The sequence below is a fragment of the Stomoxys calcitrans genome, chromosome 2 (assembly GCF_963082655.1).
Source record: "Stomoxys calcitrans chromosome 2, idStoCalc2.1, whole genome shotgun sequence".
NCBI classification, from domain to species: domain Eukaryota; kingdom Metazoa; phylum Arthropoda; class Insecta; order Diptera; family Muscidae; genus Stomoxys; species Stomoxys calcitrans.
Genome location: NC_081553.1, coordinates 219,692,923 through 219,710,885, shown reverse-complemented (window position 1 = coordinate 219,710,885; position 17,963 = coordinate 219,692,923). Strand labels below are relative to the sequence as shown.

The following is a 17,963-nucleotide window of genomic DNA, read 5'->3' as shown; positions in this document are numbered from 1 at the left end:
AAAAAATTTTAGTTGGCAGTAGTTTGCTTACTTTATTTGCCAGCAGAAGCGAGCTTAAGGTAGCACATAAGTTTAGGAGTTTGGCAACGAAAGGCAAAAAGACTGGGTAAAACTCAAGCAAGTTTTAATTGGAATGCACCGTTGGAGTGCACACATAAGATATTGGTTACCAAAGTGTTCAAGGCGGATTTAGAAAGGTGGTCTCACACGAACAGCTGTTAGCAGCCGGCCAGGTTTGACGGTATTAAGATGTCAGCTTTATTTTTACATTATCTTTGTTGTTATCATCTTTCTTGCATATTTTCCGCTCATGCACACACACGTATACATACACGCACACAAAATGATTGCGTGTGTTGGCAAAACGACGATCAGTTTGATGCATGCTGATAGGCATGCTGCTTGTATCTAAGCATTCTGCAGGGTGTCCTACTCTATACTACCCTTGCCTTCTGCTTGTCTATAGAAGTATATGCAAGTAGTCCTGGTAGTCCGCCTCTGTTTGCAGTCCTACTGATTTTAATTCCATGCGTTAAGTGCTTTAGCCATAAATTCCGCTTATTTTTGTGACTACGCTATTTAACTCTATATTTAGTTCCATGATATTAGACTCACTAGGGTCGGAACAACGATTCCCACCACGCTCATCTGAGAGTCCCGCAGTTTACGCCGCGAAATCAGAACTCAAGAGAGGCATTCGACTGGCTGGTAGTTTTTCGGTCTTGTAGTTTTCTTTGCGGGTAGTTCACTTAAGCGCTGATGGGTGTATTTCCTGAACACCTGAATATTGTGTAGTGTATTGTTAATACACTACAACCGCCAATTGCCTCAAAAATAGTTTGATGCAGATGAAAGCTTACAAACACAATTTAGTATGTGTTTTCAAATATGATAGTGTGCCATCGCTGTTTTATAAGTAATTCTGCTTTTTGACCTCTTTCCATAAATAGACTGCTATTATGTTGTACAACAATGTATCCAATGAGCTTTTTCCGCAATGCGTGTTTTCCCTTGGCGTATAGTTGACATCACTCTTGCACTCTCGCCATTCAATGCTCTGCTCTTGTCATTCTTTGTCCGCTCTACTCTTGTCATTCGGAAAATCGCATAGAACATACAAAACCATTGACAAACTAAGTAGGAATATAGTAGTAGCAAATATTTTTGTATAAAACCATGAGCAATAAATAAATTAAAGACCGCGATAATTATTTAACGATAAATAATAACGAAATACTCGAAGAACCCCTCAATGGAACAAGTGGAAAAGTGAACGTATCTCCTCCTCCTACTCCTCGAAAATCAAAAGAATCTTTTGCACCCAATTCGAATAGGAGGAAGTTATTTTTGGAAAATTTTGTGTGAGATTTGAGATTATTGAAATTCAAAGTTTTTGTATGAGGAAAAGTGGAAAGTGTGGTGTGTGCGAAGAGGTGATGTCTTAGCGAAATATTTGTTTTATTTCAAAACAACAACAACAAATTAAGTGGGCAAACAAAAGCAGTGATCAAAAAGTGAACATAAATTATGGAAAACGAGCGTTTACGTATAACTCTGGATAAACCCGATAAACTTTATATAGCTGGCCAAACAATTAAAGGAGAAATTTGGTTAAATCTAACCAAACGCACTAAAATCAGAGGTAAGTTCTGTCAGAATTTTTTTCGTTTTGGCAAATTAACATCGAATGCACATCCCAATACTAATTTGGTTAGGCAAAACGTTTGTCGGTGTGATTGAATCATCCATCCATTCATTCATCACATCTTCTTTGTATGTAACGCTGTTGTTGCTTTTCTTCTGGGCTTCGGACATTCGACTTGATGTCGAAGTTTGTTTACTCGACTTCATTCCTTTTTCTTTTAATGACATTTCTGCCAACAAACAAAGAAGTGGTAGTGAAATTACTTTTTATTACTATGAATGTGTGCGGCTTGTGTGTAAAATTTTTATTCCTTTAATTTTTTTTGTTTGATTTCTGAATTGCCTTTGTTGTCCCATTCATTTCTTCTGAAAATAAAAGAAACAACTACTAAACCATTCCACTTAGATTGTTTTTGTTATTTTTGTTTTATTTTGCAATGTCTTGTAATTGTTTTCCCTCTTTCCAATAAGAGAACCTCTTGTGGCAGCGCTATTTTATAGGGTTGCCATCATATGTAATTTTGCCAAAAATGGGAAAGGGAAATAATTGAAAAAACCCCTTGTTGTAGCAATGTGTTATGCATAGAGACGGGTCAATCCGGTATGAACAACCGGCTGCCATGACTCCCTTGACAAACAAGAAAGGAAAAAAGCAAAAGTCGAGCGTATGCAAATTTATACAAGGTAAAGTCACTAGCCCAACACGGTCCGGTACGTGATAGTTGTGAGCACCACACAGTGTGAAACATTGAGGTCCAATCTGTGTGGTGTTCATTGCTGTCATGAGAAGCTTAGCTGCGAGCTACCGGGTGCGTCCTCAAGTTGCGGACAGTGGAATACTCCATACGGAGTAGCTGCAATGGCAGTCGCGGTCAATCAGCGGTATCGAGCGGAGAGATTTATGATTATAAACGTGTAAATTATATATTAAAACAATTAAAATGTGAAAAAAGAAACAAAATGTAAAAAAAATTTTAAACCCAAACAAAACTTTTGACGTTCCATTGGATACAAATTTGTAACTGGGAAATTCCATCAGTTGGGCTTGTAAAATTTGTCTGGCTTAGGGTTAGTATTCTATTCTGATTTCGGAATAGTCGCGGAATTTTTAATTGTTCAGTGAGTGGAATTTGAAAGCAAGCTAATGTTTTTATTTCCATACCAAAATGTGTTTCTTTATCTGCACCTATTGTTCTCTATATTTTATATTTTTTTTCTCAAAAAAAAAAAAAAGACTTGAAGTAGCGTAATAGTAGGCTTATTTGACAAGTTTCCTTTATAGTACTGTGAAAAAAACCTACTATAAAACTTTTTGAGTTTTGTAAATAACGGTGTTAGTCTAGAAGTGAATATTGGGCGGTATGATATCGATCAAATATAAACCGCTTTCGAAGTAATGTGACAGATATGTTTAGTTGGGAAAAATAATCTATAACAAATATCGCTCAAGTCCATATATATTAGAGCTTTTACTCACAAAATTTAATATGTTTATTTGACATTTTTGGAAATGAATCTATTTCAAATCTATTGGGTTGCCCAAAAAGTAATTGCGGTTTTTTTTTTAAAGAAAGTAAATGCATTTTTAATAAAACTTAGAATGAACTTTAATCAAATATACTTTTTTTACACTTTTTTTCTAAAGCAAGCTAAATGTAAATTTTGTGAATACCGAAATATATGAATACTGAAATAGATCTGCCAAAATATCGATATTCGCTCCATTTGATAGCTCCAAATTTTTTTCTTAACCATTGATACAATCAACGGTATCGACAAATTGTTGATTAATTGAAAATTCCAAAATTTTCAACCATTTTTTAATTGGATCAATTAAAAAATTAATTGAAAATTTCAAAAATTTCAATTATTATTGTAAATATTTGAAAAAATTCAATTATTTTTGTAAATGGATCAATAAAAAAATTAAATGAAAATTTAAGAATTTTCAATTATTTTTTTAATTAATAAACAATGATTGATATTATCATTTTTGTGATTGAAGCAGATCCTATTAAAAAATTAGTTGGATCAATTAATATGGTGATTGAAACTGATTTTTATTTTTTCTGTGCACTAATGGCAGCGTCATCGGTATTGGCTACAATCATTTATGACTAAGAGCCACAGTAAAAGAAATGAAACATTTTACAATCATCAAGCACTCTGTTAGTAGTAATCCTCCTTCTTTTTTCTTTTCTTAACTTTACCATTCTATTGGTGAAAATTGAGCATGCCTTTCCCATTATGTTTCACAAGATTGAGTAAACTACTTGAAAATGTAGTAAAACATAGTATTGGCAACCCCAACAACGTATCTTCTCTGTTTTCTTATTTTTAACCCCATCTGCCACAGAGAGAGAGAAAGAGAAGAGAAACAGTGTTGTCAACATACATACACAGCATCAAAACGTATTAATTTTTAAAAATCATTGTGAAGTAAATTATTTAACTAAAACGATTTGCCACTATGGGTTTTCATTTTAAAATACATCAATATATACAATATTTTGTACTAATTATGGCTTTATTAAAAGTCTATCCTTTTAGTTTGTTAGTTTTTTTTGTTAAAAAACAATTACTAAAAACTGTTGAAATATTATTTTAAATCATTAATTGTATCGCCAGTTGACAGCACTTAAGAGGAGTGGTTTTGCTCACGTTCCGATAAAAATCAAATTTCGTGTATGAGGCGCGCTACACCTTAAATCACAAATAACGAACTATTCGTATGACATGCAAAGTTCAAAATTATTAATCATATTAATTATAAGGTTAAATTATTGCGAATAGATAGATATTTGCGTATGAACAACATACGTTCGTACATATATAAATACAAAAGTAATCTATCTTTATAGTATGCCTCATTTATGCTAATTTGTGGCAATAGAATTATATTTGGGTCCGATGGCCAAAGCCTGGAATGAAGTAATTTGAAGTAAAAAAAAGCGCACATTTGGTCAATTTTACATCATGGTTGGTATTTAGTTCAATTTTCACAGTGAAAAGCAAAGTAGACACAAATAAAAAACAGGTTATTAATAATGAGAGATTCCATTGCAAGATATTGTCCGGCTTTATTATTAATATTTTAAAATCTTTTGATAATTTTTTTGGGCCACAAATGGACTGGCCAAACAAATGCATAGTATTTTGTCACCATGTGTTTGGTACCAAAAATTTCGCTTGAAATGCATGCTAGGCCTTACGCGAAAAGCATAAACCTAAATGAAAAGTACACCCATAGGGACAATATGGGACTCAAATGAAGGGTATATTGGAGGTCTAAGTGGACCCTTCCTGCCCCACAAAACATTCCAAAACACATCCCAAACTGACCATGTAGAACTATCGGGACCCCTTTCCCCAAAAAATTTCCGAAATAAAACGATAGGAGCGAGAATAAAATACAATTTTTATACCCTCCACCATAGGATGGCGGTATACTAATTTCGTCATTCTGTTTGTAACACCTCGAAATATGCGTCTAAGACCCCATTAAGTAAAGGGTGATTTTTTTGAGGTTAGGATTTTCATGCATTAGTATTTGAGAGATCACGTGGGATTTCAGACATGGTGTCAAAGAGAAAGATGCTCAGTATGCTTTGACATTTCATCATGAATAGACTTACTAACGAGCAACGCTTGCAAATCATTGAATTTTATTACCAAAATCAGTGTTCGGTTCGAAATGTGTTCATTCACCGTAACGTTGCGTCCAACAGCATCTTTGAAAAAATACGGTCCAATGATTCCACCAGCGTACAAACCACACCAAACAGTGCATTTTTCGGGATGCATGGGCAGTTCTTGAACGGCTTCTGGTTGCTCTTCACTCCAAATGCGGCAATTTTGCTTATTTACGTAGCCATTCAACCAGAAATGAGCCTCATCGCTGAACAAAATTTGTCAAAATTTGAACACATTTCGAACCGAACACTGATTTTGGTAATAAAATTCAATGATTTGCAAGCGTTGCTCGTTAGTAAGTCTATTCATGATGAAATGTCAAAGCATACTGAGCATCTTTCTCTTTGACACCATGTCTGAAATCCCACGTGATCTGTCAAATACTAATGCATGAAAATCCTAACCTCAAAAAAATCACCCTTTATATATATTCTTGATCGTCATGTACTTTCACATACTTTTTATTAGTGTAGGTCGGTTGGGATTGTAAATGGGCCAAATCGGTTCATGTTTTGATATAGCTGCCATATAAATCGATCTCGCGTCTTGACTTCTTGAGTCTCTAGAGGGCGCAATTTTCGTCCGATTTGGCTGAATCGGAGTATGCGGTGTTTTGTGGTCGGCTTGTAAGGGCTCAAGAAATTAAACCGGGAGATCGGTTTATAAGGGAGCTATATCAGGTTATAGACCGATTAGGGCCGTACTTTGCATAAATGTTTGAAGTTGTAAGGGAACACAGCATGCACAATCTTAGCCAAATCGGACAGAAAATGCGGCTTGTAAGCCTTCAAGAAGTCAAATCGGGAGATCGTATTATATGGGGGCTATATCAGGTTATTGACCGATTTAAACCGTACTAGGCAGAGTTGTTGGAAGTCATGACCGAATACTGCATGCAAAATTTCAGACAAATCGGGCAAAAACTTCGTCTTTTAAGGGTTTAAGAAGTCAAATCGGTAGATCGGTTTATATGGGAGTTATATCAGGTTATGGTCCGATTTGGACCGTACGTGGCACAGTTGTTGGAATTCATAACAGAATACCGCATGCAAAATTTCAGCCAAATCGGACGAAAATATCGGCTTTCAGGGGCTTAAGAATTCAAATCGGGAGATCGGTTTATGTGGGAGCTGTACCAGGTTATAGACCGATTTGGACCGTACAAGGCACAATTATTGAAAGAACACTATATAAGGCTTCAAGAAGTCAAATCGGGAGATCGGTTTATATGGGAGCTATATCAGGTTATAAACCGATTCGGACCGTACTTGGCACGCTTGTTGGAAGTCATAACAGAACACTTTCTACAAAATTTCAGCCAAATCGGACAAAAATTGCGTCTTTAAGGCGCTCAAGAATTCAAATCGGGAGATCGGTTTAAATCTAAATCTGCACCGTTATGGCCCATTTGAAATCCCCCTAAATCAATATTAAGAATCTGAAAAATTTCAAACGGCTAGTTTTACGCGTTCGACCGCTATCGTGATTTCGATCACGATCGATTCAGAGCGTCGAGACGTTGAAAAATATATATACTTTATGGGTTCTTAGAGGAATATTTCAAGGTGTTACACACGGAATGACTAGATTAGTATACCCCTATCCTATGGTGGTGGGTATAAAAATATAGACCATTTGTTTGAAAAATTCTAAGAGACAAGAGTCAGTATAGAAAGGTTAAATCATTATGCGGTCGAACATCCCCCTCACGCTAATTTTCAGAAACGTCAGATCTTGGAAATGGGTGATGCGATTTAAGCGAAATTTTGTTTGCCCTCTTGTAGTAACTTAAAAACAAAAATTTGGAATCTAAATTTAATGTGGGGTGCCTAGGAGGGGCCGCACCTCTCCCAAAACCCACCAAATATATATATAAACCAATCACGACAAATAAAAGGTATTTAAGAGTAGAAATCGTATCTGATATCCAATTGTCGGACCAAGTGTTTGGGGGACCACCCCAACCCCTAAAAACACCCCTAAATCCGACATATTTACCAAACATGACAATATGGGATTCAAATGAAAGGTATTTGCGAGTAGAATACGAATCTTATATCCAAATGTGGGATCAAGTGTTTGGGGGTCCATCCCCTCCCCAAAACTTCCACCAATCAGTACTTATTTACTGACCATGGCAATATGGGGCTCAAATAAAAGGTATTTGAGTGTAGAATACGAATCTGATATCGAAATGTGGGACCAAGTGTTTGGGGGTCCATCCCCTCCCCAAAACATCCACCAATCAGTACTTATTTACTGACCATGGCAATATGGGGCTCAAATGAAAGGTATTTGCGAGTAGAATACGAATCTGATATCTAAATGCGGGACCAAAGAAAATAATTTTACGACCCTAGAAATATGGGGCTCAAATGAAAGGACTTTGGAAGTAAAGCACAAATCTGATATCAATATTCGGTAAAAAGTGTCTATGGGCCCACTACACCCCCATAACACCACCCAAATACGACGTATTTGCTGACCATGGCAATATGGAGCTCAAATAAGAGGTATTTTAGAGTAGAACAGGAATCTGATATATATATTTCTAGGGCCAAGTCAATGAGTGGCCGCCCCATCACCCAAAACACCACACAAACCGGTCATGTTTGCCAACTATGGAAATATGAAAGGTATTTGAAAGTAGACCACGAATCCGATATCAACTTTCGGGACAAGTTGTAACGGGAAGGTCTCAACCACATAGCAACCTCCAAATAGGACGTATTTGCTCACTCTGACAATTTGGGTCTTAAAGAGAGCGGAGCACGGCATTGGTAGTTTTTAGGGTCCATACCTCAAACCGGATATATATGCTGACTTTAGAAAACGAATTTGATATTCAATTTTGAGCCCAATGGCAATATGAGGTTCAAAAAAGCGATATTTGAGAGTAAAGCACTAGTCTGATATATTTTCAGGACTAAGTGTTTTTGGGGGCCACCCCACTCACCAAAACACCCCTAAATCCCACAATAAATGTTATTTGAGAGAAGAGCACGATGCTGATATTTTTTCAGGTCCAAGTGTTTCGGGGACCACCGCACCCCCGAAAACACCCCTAAATCGAACACCATGAGAATATCGGGCTGAAATAAAGTTTCTTAGCAATTGAGTGAATTGAATTCGAAGACCAATTAAGATCATATGGGATTCAGATAAAGGCACTTATATTGTTATACTGTTATTCAAGCGATATACATATACTTATTTTGTAGCATGGTATTTCGCCAAACGCTCTTTAATTGCCGAAAATAAATATTCAACGGATAATTTTGTTTCATATAAAGTAAAAGAAGGCGCAGCGGAGCGGGCCCGATTCAGCAACTTTGCTATAAAAATTCAATTCTCTCGACATTTGTTATGAAAAAATTGTTTTTTGACCACCTATTTACTTTGTCAAATCGAGATACTGATATCATTTGCCAACTTATTAGCTATTGTGGTATTTAAAGATAATCTTATCAGCGATTTCACTTTCAGTTGTGGGAATTTATTCCACCTGTGTTTACCTACGGTTCACAGTTTGGTTTTTATGCAGATTAGTTAGCGAATGCAATAGAATCACTTGTTTCACTTCTAATTTCCTTCAAATATTTAATTTATTGCAATTTCCAAGAATTTTTTTAAAAAAGTTTATTGTGCTTGTGTCAGTGTTGATTTTAGAATAAAATTAATTAATACATTCTATTGGTAGTAGTAAAATTAAGGAATATAAAAATCAAATTAAACTCTATTCGCCATCAAGGCTTTTGTTCGTTCTAGCAGAAATTTCTCTACTTTGGGCCAAATTTCTGCTGTGGTTTTTCCTTTGAAATTTGTTACCAAATTGTGTTCATAATAATAATCCAAAACAGGTTTCATCATATCTTCATAGATTTTTAAGCGCTCAGCTACTATTTCCGGTTTGTCATCGTCTCTTTGTACCAAATCTTCGCCGGTGATGTCATCTTTGCCGGCAATCTTGGGTTCATTGAAGCCTATGTTATAGACCCGGCCGGAGGGTAAATGTATCCAACGTCCTTTGACACGATCAATTATTACTTCATGTGGTACCTCAAGATTGATGACTGCATCCAATGATTCAATGGTTGCCAGTCGTTCGGCTTGCACTCTAGTTCGAGGGAAACCATCCAACATCCAGGATTTATTGGCAGATTCTTGCAAACGACTTGTAACAAATTTGATTATCAAATCATCTGGTACCAGTTTGCCTTGATCAATGTACACCTTTGCCTGTTTGCCCAAGGCGGTATTATTTTTCACATTCAGACGTAGTATGTCGCCCGGTGATATATGATCGAAACCAAATTTATCAACTATACGTTTAGATATGGTGCCCTTGCCCGAGGCAGGGGCCCCTAGTATGACAGCACGAAATAGTTTTGTTATCATTTTTTCTTGCTTTTAGCTTAGGGGGAAGTCCTTAACTTGGGATGTGCGGACAAACGTCTGCCGCGGCCGCTACTTCTATGTTGTTTTGCCTATGTGAGTGAGGCCAGACTGAAATTGTAAAAGAACAAATTTATGTTGATAAGAGAATTATGAGCAGAAAAAACAGTCTTAATGTAGATAAGGTTTGTATTTTAATGAATTTTGCATGATTGTTTTATTATCGGCTGAGCTTTGCAGCACAGTCATTCACCTTTTATTACGTACAAATCTTTTTTTTGACGGTTTTAAAAAGTGAAATTGTATCAATACATCTAACGTTTTTGATAAACTTAAGCAAAAAAAGAAAGATTCTTTATTATCATAAAAATAATGGCAAATGACACTGGGGATGGTAGAAATGTTAATCTACGCTATGACTTCGAATCTGAGTTGTTAAACTGGTAGGACCTTATTTTACTAACTTCCCAGCCCTGACTATAAGGAGGCTTTAAAAGTGGAGACATATGATGGCTAAGGTTTATTTTTTTTTATTTAAGTTCAAATTATGTTGAATCGACTTTCGACTAATGACTTTCCACCAACATGGACGTTCAGAATTTGTAAAAGGAATATACAGTAGGTATGTCAAGAATTACTTGACATAACAACAAAACAAATGAAAACACTTTTTTACTTTTTTTCTTAAGAAAACATAATGTTTTAATAGCAAATAAACTAAAATTTGATTAAAAATAGTTGTATACATGGTTTACAAATATGTTACACAGAAAAAGCTCCATCTTGTGTAATGCGGACACAATTCATAACAAACATGGTTTACAAATATGTTACACAGAAAAAGCTCCATCTTGTGTAATGTGGACACAATTCATAACAAATAACTGTGGTTGTTTATTTTTATACCCTTCACCACTACTGTGGTACTGGGTATTATAACTTAGTGAATTTGTTTGTAACACCCAAAAGGAAGGAAGATAGACCTATTGATAAGTATACCGATCGACTCAGAATCACTTTCTGATACGATTTAGCAATGTCCGTCTGTCTGTCTGTCCATCTTAATTTGTGTAAAAAGTACAGGTCTCAGTTTTCATCCGATCGTTTTCAAATTTGGTACAGACATGTTTTTCGGTCTAGAGATGAAGCATTTAGAAATTGGAAAAAATCGGTTCAGATTTGGATATAGCTCCCATATATATGTTCGTCCGATTTGCAGTAATAATGCAATAAAATGATCATTTGCTAACCCATTTTCTCGAAATTTGGCAGGAAGGTTTTTCTTATGAATTTAGAATTTAGATTTAGATAGAGCTGTCATATATGTATATCGCCAGATTTTCACCCCTAGAGCCACTGCAAGCGCATTGTTTGACCAATCTTCCCAAAACTTCGTACAACGATTTTCTCGATGACTTCCACAATGTCTGTAAAGTTTTTTCGAAATCGCTTCAGGTTTAGATATAGCCCCCATATATATGTTCGTCCGATTTGCAGTAATATTGCAATAAAATGATCTTTTATAAACGATTCTCTCGATATTTGTAAATTTGCTCATGAACAATGAGCAAATTTACAAGTTGGAGCTGATATTTGTGGCGTAGTCCGTGAGGGCTGCCGTGCCCTGTTTGTGTTTATCGTCCTAAGTCGCGTTCGTCTCCTACTAAATACTTCTCAGGAAAAAGTGGCCAACCCTTCAACAGACGTCTCGTCTCCAAGGGCCTATTTATATCGCACACCACCTCGCTAATCCCCATCGTGCCTGAATCTCTAACGTCTGCATACGAACTAGATCCTCTGATGCAGAAAAGCATTAAGAGAAGCCATGTGCCGCCAGTATGAAACTAAGACTAAGGCGGTTCCTTACGAACGTCGCGTCACGAATAAATCCGTTAGTCACCCGACCATTGTTAGTCCATTTGTGGTTCCATTTATCATTAAGACTCTTCAAAAGAAGCGTCTTGAGCCGCCTAAAATCCCCATCTGCCAGGTCAGAAGCAGTTGGCCATATATCACGCACTAATGGAATTCCCATTCTCACAATGTACACAACAGCCATGTAACTCACGAATAAATAAAGCGGGGGCACGCCAAGCAATACCAGTAGTTCATCTGTCGAAACTGTCCTATACACAGGCAAGCGAGCATCTTTTTTCGACGAAGGTCAGTCACAGCAATATTGTCACGGTTTTGTTCTCCGCGACGCCAACATCAACATGACGACTTCAATGCCCAAGGCCTGTTAACCACGAGTTTCCAGCGCAAGTCTGGAATCTCTTTCAGCCAGACATTCATAAGTTATCGGCATATGCACTGATTCTAAGGACTCAGCGAGGCGTCTCAACAGAGGTTCCATTATAAGGTTCCATATACATATATGGAGCACAGATGGAGCCCCGAGGGCAACTGCTCTCAATATCCTTCGAAACCATGCAAACTCTTCTATTGGGTTGCCCAAAAAGTAATCGCGGATTTTTCATATAGTCGGCGTTGACAAATTTTTTCACAGCTTGTGACTCTGCAATTGCATTCTTTCTTCTGTTAGTTATTAGCTGTTACTTTTAGCTTAGTTTTATTAAAAATGCATTTAATTTCTTTTAAAAAATCCGCAATTACTTTTTGGGCAACCCAATATAACAGAAACAACTATGCCAGAGAGGAAGTTCCAAGCAATCTTATTCACCTAATCTCGTGAGTACACTACGCTATGAAAGCTAATCAAATACGCCATTGAAATCGACAAATATGCTAAGAACATATTTGGCGTTCGATTCGCTCACACAGTTCTGCGCATGAATCCAGGCATTCACACTGCTCTTTTCCTTCCGAAAGCCGAACTATTACAGAGAAATACCCTACGCGTAGTCCTCCCTATATCTTCTCACCACTGTCCTCCCCACCACTTTTGCAAGCACGGGATTAAGACTGATGTCCAAATACGATTTTGGATTGCTCCTCAATCGTTCGGGCTATTTCAAAAGGTCTGCGACTCGGGCACATTTCCACGCACGAGGGAAATAACCTACTTCGACACATTGGTGGGTATCGAACCTGTAACTTCTGAACTGGTAATTCGAACTAAATACCAACTCATCTGTAGAGGTTAGTCACCTCATTTGCCGAGGATCGCCATAATTTGTATCCGGAGTGAATATCTTTCCTTTGAAGTCATCGATCACCCTGGTAAAATTCTGGACATGAATGGCAGTGGCTTGGAAATAGTGTCTACATGTGTTAGTGAGCCCACCACTGATCCAGAGCGTAGATCGCACTAAAAGCCTGTTGCTGGATAAGGTGTATTTCATAGTCCCATGGGGCGGTTTATTATCAGCACCCTCTTCTTCAACCTAATCTAAAAACCACGAACAAGGTCCTTAAAATACTAGACGATTTATCAACAGGAGGCAAATTACGCTGTTTTAACTTGTGCGATAGGAGTGGGTAAGACGAAATGCGAACCTGAAGACCTGTGATCATTTAAAGCTATGGACCCATTTCAGTATAAACTATTTTGAGTGTTTCTGCTGAAATGGGAAAGGAGGCATCTCCTCAATTTCAAACTCACAGAGGTACTTCACAATAAACAAGCTAATTTTTAACCATTCGTAGGGGGATCTTTAATTAAGGGCGTTTTTCGAAGATTAGAAATACGTTCCCCAGAGATTCAAAGGCGAGCTGACAGTCTGAGAATATATATGCATATGTCCACCTTCGTTAGGGCATTTATATATTGGCCATTTCATCAATTCTCCCATTATAAGGATCTCTGCTTGATACACACTTCCGTGATTAGGTAACCTTCTTTATATGCCTTACCCCTTTAGAGTATACCCACCAGCCCACATCTTCATCTATTTGCACTCACACATCATCTGAACAACTAAACAATTTACTCTCTTTTTTTGGAAATTCATACTTTCCAGCTCCGGCTGCCTGCAAATGATGCTTTTGTAACCATATATCACAATTAGTAATGATATATATACATATATTCACAAGTAATTTGCGCCAATTAGATTCTAATTTTATTAGCCCACTTGACTAAATCTAATTTGAATGAAAATCCCAGTCCACACATGACATTCATGCGCTAACAAGTGGGTAAATATATTTTTTAATTTCAATTATCTGTTAGTTGCGATTGAATTTAGATTTTTTTGTTCACATTATTATTAGCCGAAAAGTAAAGAAGTGTAACTTGGAACAGGTGTTTGTATTTATATCATATCCAGCAACCTTACAATCCTAATATCCAATACTCTAATCCACCGTTTGAGGAATTGGAAAGTCATCCATCACATTTTTTTTTAAATAAAGATGCCATATATCACTCAATTTGACGCTAGCTGTATCCATCAATTGCCCTGCATGAGCCCGTCGTGCCGTTGATCCCATATAAAGTTAGGGGCGTCTTGCTTCTCCTGCATTTTTCGCAATGCAAATTTGCCCAGCTGCAGTGCTATGGCCAGCTGACATCTGCTGGCCTTCAGTTTTGTCTTTTCTTCGCTGCCGCCACCGCCCAAGTATTTTATCTGTTCCTCTTAATAGAGATGTACATGTCGAAAAATTTTGCAAAAGTGTAGAAGTCTTCGGCGTAGTAAAGAGTACCTCGAAGAGGGTCTGTGCCGAAATAGGCGCTTATGCCTTGCGCTTTTCCAAGGTAGATTCTATACAGTGACAATGGTCGGGTGAGTTAAGAATTTATTCGTGACGGGCCGTTCGTACGAAACCGCCCTTTAATCCATTTTTGTATCAGAGGAACTTGTCCGCGACTGATCTGTGCGACCACTCTCCTGTTGCAATCTGCCAACTGACAGTTCTATCGCAAAGTTTGACATTGAACGTTTTGACATACGAGCGTTATTTGTGTTGTTTACAGCAACTTAAAAGATTCATCTCGTCCAAGCTCCATCAAGGTCCAGTGTTTATCAATGGTATGCTGAATTCAACCGAGGTCGTAGTTCACTCAAACACAAATTTGAAGGTCGTCCAAAATCAGTTTTTGTTCCAAAAACCATTGATTTTGTGCGCCAACTAATATTGTAAGATCGTCATCATGAGTGGAACTAGCATACATTCAATATTGCATAAACATTTGACCATCAAAAAAATTTGTTCGCTTTGAATCCCACACAATTTGTCAATCGCTCAAAAAAACTCGTGTCGTTGGGTCGAAAGAAATGCTCCAAAAAATACGAACGCGGTGCTTCGAAACACGTCTATGACATCGTAACAGATAATGAATCATGGATTTATGAGTATGACCCCGAAAGTAAACAGCAGTCGACTGTATGTGTGCTTTTAAAGATGAGCTAAATCCAACAAAAGTTACTCGCGCACGAAGCACTTTCAAGCAAATGATCGCCTTTTTTCGGAAAAACTGGACATATCGCAATCGTACCACTAGAACAACGCAGAACAGTCAATTCTGAGCGGTACACAATGATTTTTTTTGCCATTTGTCTTCCAAGAAATCAGGAAAACCAACCGCCGAAGACGGATCACTCTTCACCGCGACAATGTAAGCTCTCACACCTCTGCTCAAACAAATGCATTTTTGAGTACTCAAAACATCAATTTGATGAGTCATCCGCGGTACAGTCCTGACTTGGCACCGAATGACTTCTTTTTATTCCCGTACTTAAAAAATAAAATGAGAGGTCAACGTTTTTTAATGTTTGGTTTTATTCTCTAATTCCGAAATATAAAAGGCAACCCTTGTAATTTCGGTAAAGGCAATGATCTTGCAAACACTTCATAACTATCCCTTATATCCGATAATATGTTATTTGCAGGTCATTTCTACTCTCTTCTTCTTTCGAGTATGGTTTTCTTCAGTACCTTTCGGCATGTCGTTGACTTTCGTAATCAGGGGTGTATGAGAGCGGTAGATCAATTTGTCATATAAGCCCCAGAGCAGTGATGTTTTGTGCCCCAGACTGACGCAAGTGTGTACCCGTGTACCGATTTCGGCTTTTGCTCATAAGTTTGGGGGCCTACTCCTGAAGATATTCCTCTTTCATCTCCCTCAAGGTATATTGGATCCTTAGTTGTCCAGCCGTAATACGGCTACCTAGGTCTTCTCGATTCTGATTCTGCTTTGGGAGCTGAGCCATAAGCCATTTAAGTTACCTAAAAAAGTAAGAGCTGATTGTCACCTTCGGTTCGAACATCCGAATTTGAATATCCAAAGGACTAACATCCTCTATTCTTTGCCTAATCGCGGGATAATCAATAATTTAGTCTTTAGCCCCCGACACCTGGCCTATAGTTGTGTACGTTTTTTTCGCCACTGCCCATGTGAATGATCTGTTCGTCTTCATAGGTCGATTTTTCGAGAGAATTGTTTACACGGATTTTATTCCCTCCTCTATGTAACGGCGAATTCTCTTTATCGATTTCATCGTCTTTTTCGGGTTTCGCTCATAAGCTTAGTACGTCTATCACCTGAACGATAAAATTAATTGAATGAAATGTTCCCCATACTGACGCAACTTTTTTCCCCGGTTTTTATCCCCTTCTCTATGTAGCGGTGAAATCTCTTCAGTTGTGGGGTACCGAGTTCGGTTTTCGCTCAGGGCCTTGGGGCGCCTGTCTCCTGAACGATAAACTGGATTCACCCCAGAGCATAACTTCGAGATAGTCAAGATATTACTCTTCCATCTCCCTCAAGATATACAGGATCCTTAGTTTCCCCTGCCGTAATACGGCTACCTAGATTTTCTTGATAAAACCCATTCTGCTTTGGGATCTGCTTAAGAAGCCTTCTAAATTACCTCAAAAAGTAAGAACAAGCCATCGCTTGTTGGGTGTGGTTCGATGCGAACATCCGTATCCAAAGGACTAACACCCTTTTTCGCTTGCCTATCCTGGCTAGCATCTCCATATCAGTTTTTTTACTTTTTCCCCATTCCTGACTGATGTAACCGAAAGGATAACAACCTAGCGGGGAGACTTTCTTGACTTTACGATCTGGCTGCTGAGATTCGAAAATGGATGGTAATCACTATCCTAGGTTTGAACAATAATGGTTTATAAAATTGTCCATTTGGGCATTAGCGGCCTTATAATTAACAACCCAGCTAATTCCCCTAATGACTCAATAAATGACACATTTCTTTCGCGTGTATTAAAGAAATTCCTTTTCCCCCCCATGGTTGATTGCACTGCTTTACCTCAACTTCCTCAATAAGATACTTATAAGTTCTTATTACAATTGTTGTTGGCGAAATTCCTTTTAGTTGATGAGACTATTGCCCAAAACATTTAAAGAGAAAGCAATTGGGGTTTAAGCCAAAAAAAAACGTCATACCACTCTATTCTATTTCATGGGCGGGAAATTTCTATATATACAAACGGAAAGTAGTTGCATTTTTTTCTAGTATTTACACATATTGCGGCGAATGTAAACAATGACACTTTAATAGATTATAAATAATAACAACAACAAAATAACTAAAAAAAATCATCAGTCTCGTTACACAGACACTTTTTGCTCCCACTACTGTTAGAGTAAACTACTCTACTCTGCCTTATACAATAAAGCTGTTCTTGGCTTCGTTTGTTGTTATTGTTGACAAAAGTCCAAAGTCCAATCTGAAATAAAACACATTTGAATTCCATGAACGACGGACATCCATCCGGGTACACAAAAGAAATTTGTGCATAAATTGTACATATAGCCACAATTGATTCTAAATTGAACTTTAACCAATCGAATAAATTGTAAATTGATGATGAATAATGACAGTTTTTTTTTCGCATTAAACAATAGAAAGAAGAAACAACAAGCTGTTTTTTAGCCAAACACTTTCATTATTATATTCGGGCTGGGCTATAAAAGGGGTTTTCTTTCGTTACCATTGTTGTTTCCTTACCTGTCGAAAGTTAAATTTGCTGCTACCACTTATTTTCCGGTTTCGACCTATATAATGTTGTTTTTTGGGGGATGTTTTGTTTTGTTTTTTCTTTTGCTGGGGAGTTGCACGCAAGTCTATATTTATATTGTTCCTACAGACAACATACATATGTACATTCATATATTTTTAATCGAATAGCAGAAAGCACAACAGCAGCACCCCCTTTGGGCCACTATGAGAAGGAAAAAATGAAACTAAACTACTACGTCTAAAGTCAAAACCACACTGTTTGAGATTTTAGTTTTTATCCGTCAGATTGTTTGCTTCTTTATGGTTTTCGCTTGTAGACTGAAATTCTTGTTTATATGTGAG

General features: G+C 37.4%; 2 protein-coding genes across 3 annotated transcripts in view; one reads left to right on the top strand and one right to left on the bottom strand.

The window, feature by feature from the left end:
• The first annotated feature begins 1,083 nt into the window (after nucleotides 1-1,083).
• The window catches only part of LOC106095333 (arrestin domain-containing protein 3), a 31,956-nt gene continuing 15,076 nt past the window's right edge, over nucleotides 1,084-17,963 (top strand). For both annotated transcript variants that reach the window (XR_009396965.1, XM_059362077.1), the window contains exon 1: nucleotides 1,084-1,642. Coding sequence is in view for 1 of the 2 variants with exons in the window: in XM_059362077.1 (XP_059218060.1) it covers nucleotides 1,528-1,642 (115 nt within the window). In the remaining variant the exon portion in view is untranslated. The remainder of the gene's footprint in view (nucleotides 1,643-17,963) is intronic.
• Nucleotides 8,924-17,927, bottom strand: LOC106092447 (GTP:AMP phosphotransferase AK3, mitochondrial). Its single transcript, XM_059362078.1, has 2 exons — nucleotides 17,610-17,927; nucleotides 8,924-9,843 (listed from the first exon to the last, which is right to left on the bottom strand). Exon 2 carries the CDS (start codon nucleotides 9,733-9,735, stop codon nucleotides 9,067-9,069), a length of 669 nt encoding a protein of 222 aa, XP_059218061.1. The 5' UTR covers nucleotides 9,736-9,843; nucleotides 17,610-17,927; the 3' UTR covers nucleotides 8,924-9,066.

Bases quoted from the DNA above. Each gene is read 5' to 3' on its own strand.
- LOC106092447 (XM_059362078.1), bottom strand. From the start codon at position 9,735: ATGATAACAAAACTATTTCGTGCTGTCATACTAGGGGCCCCTGCCTCG.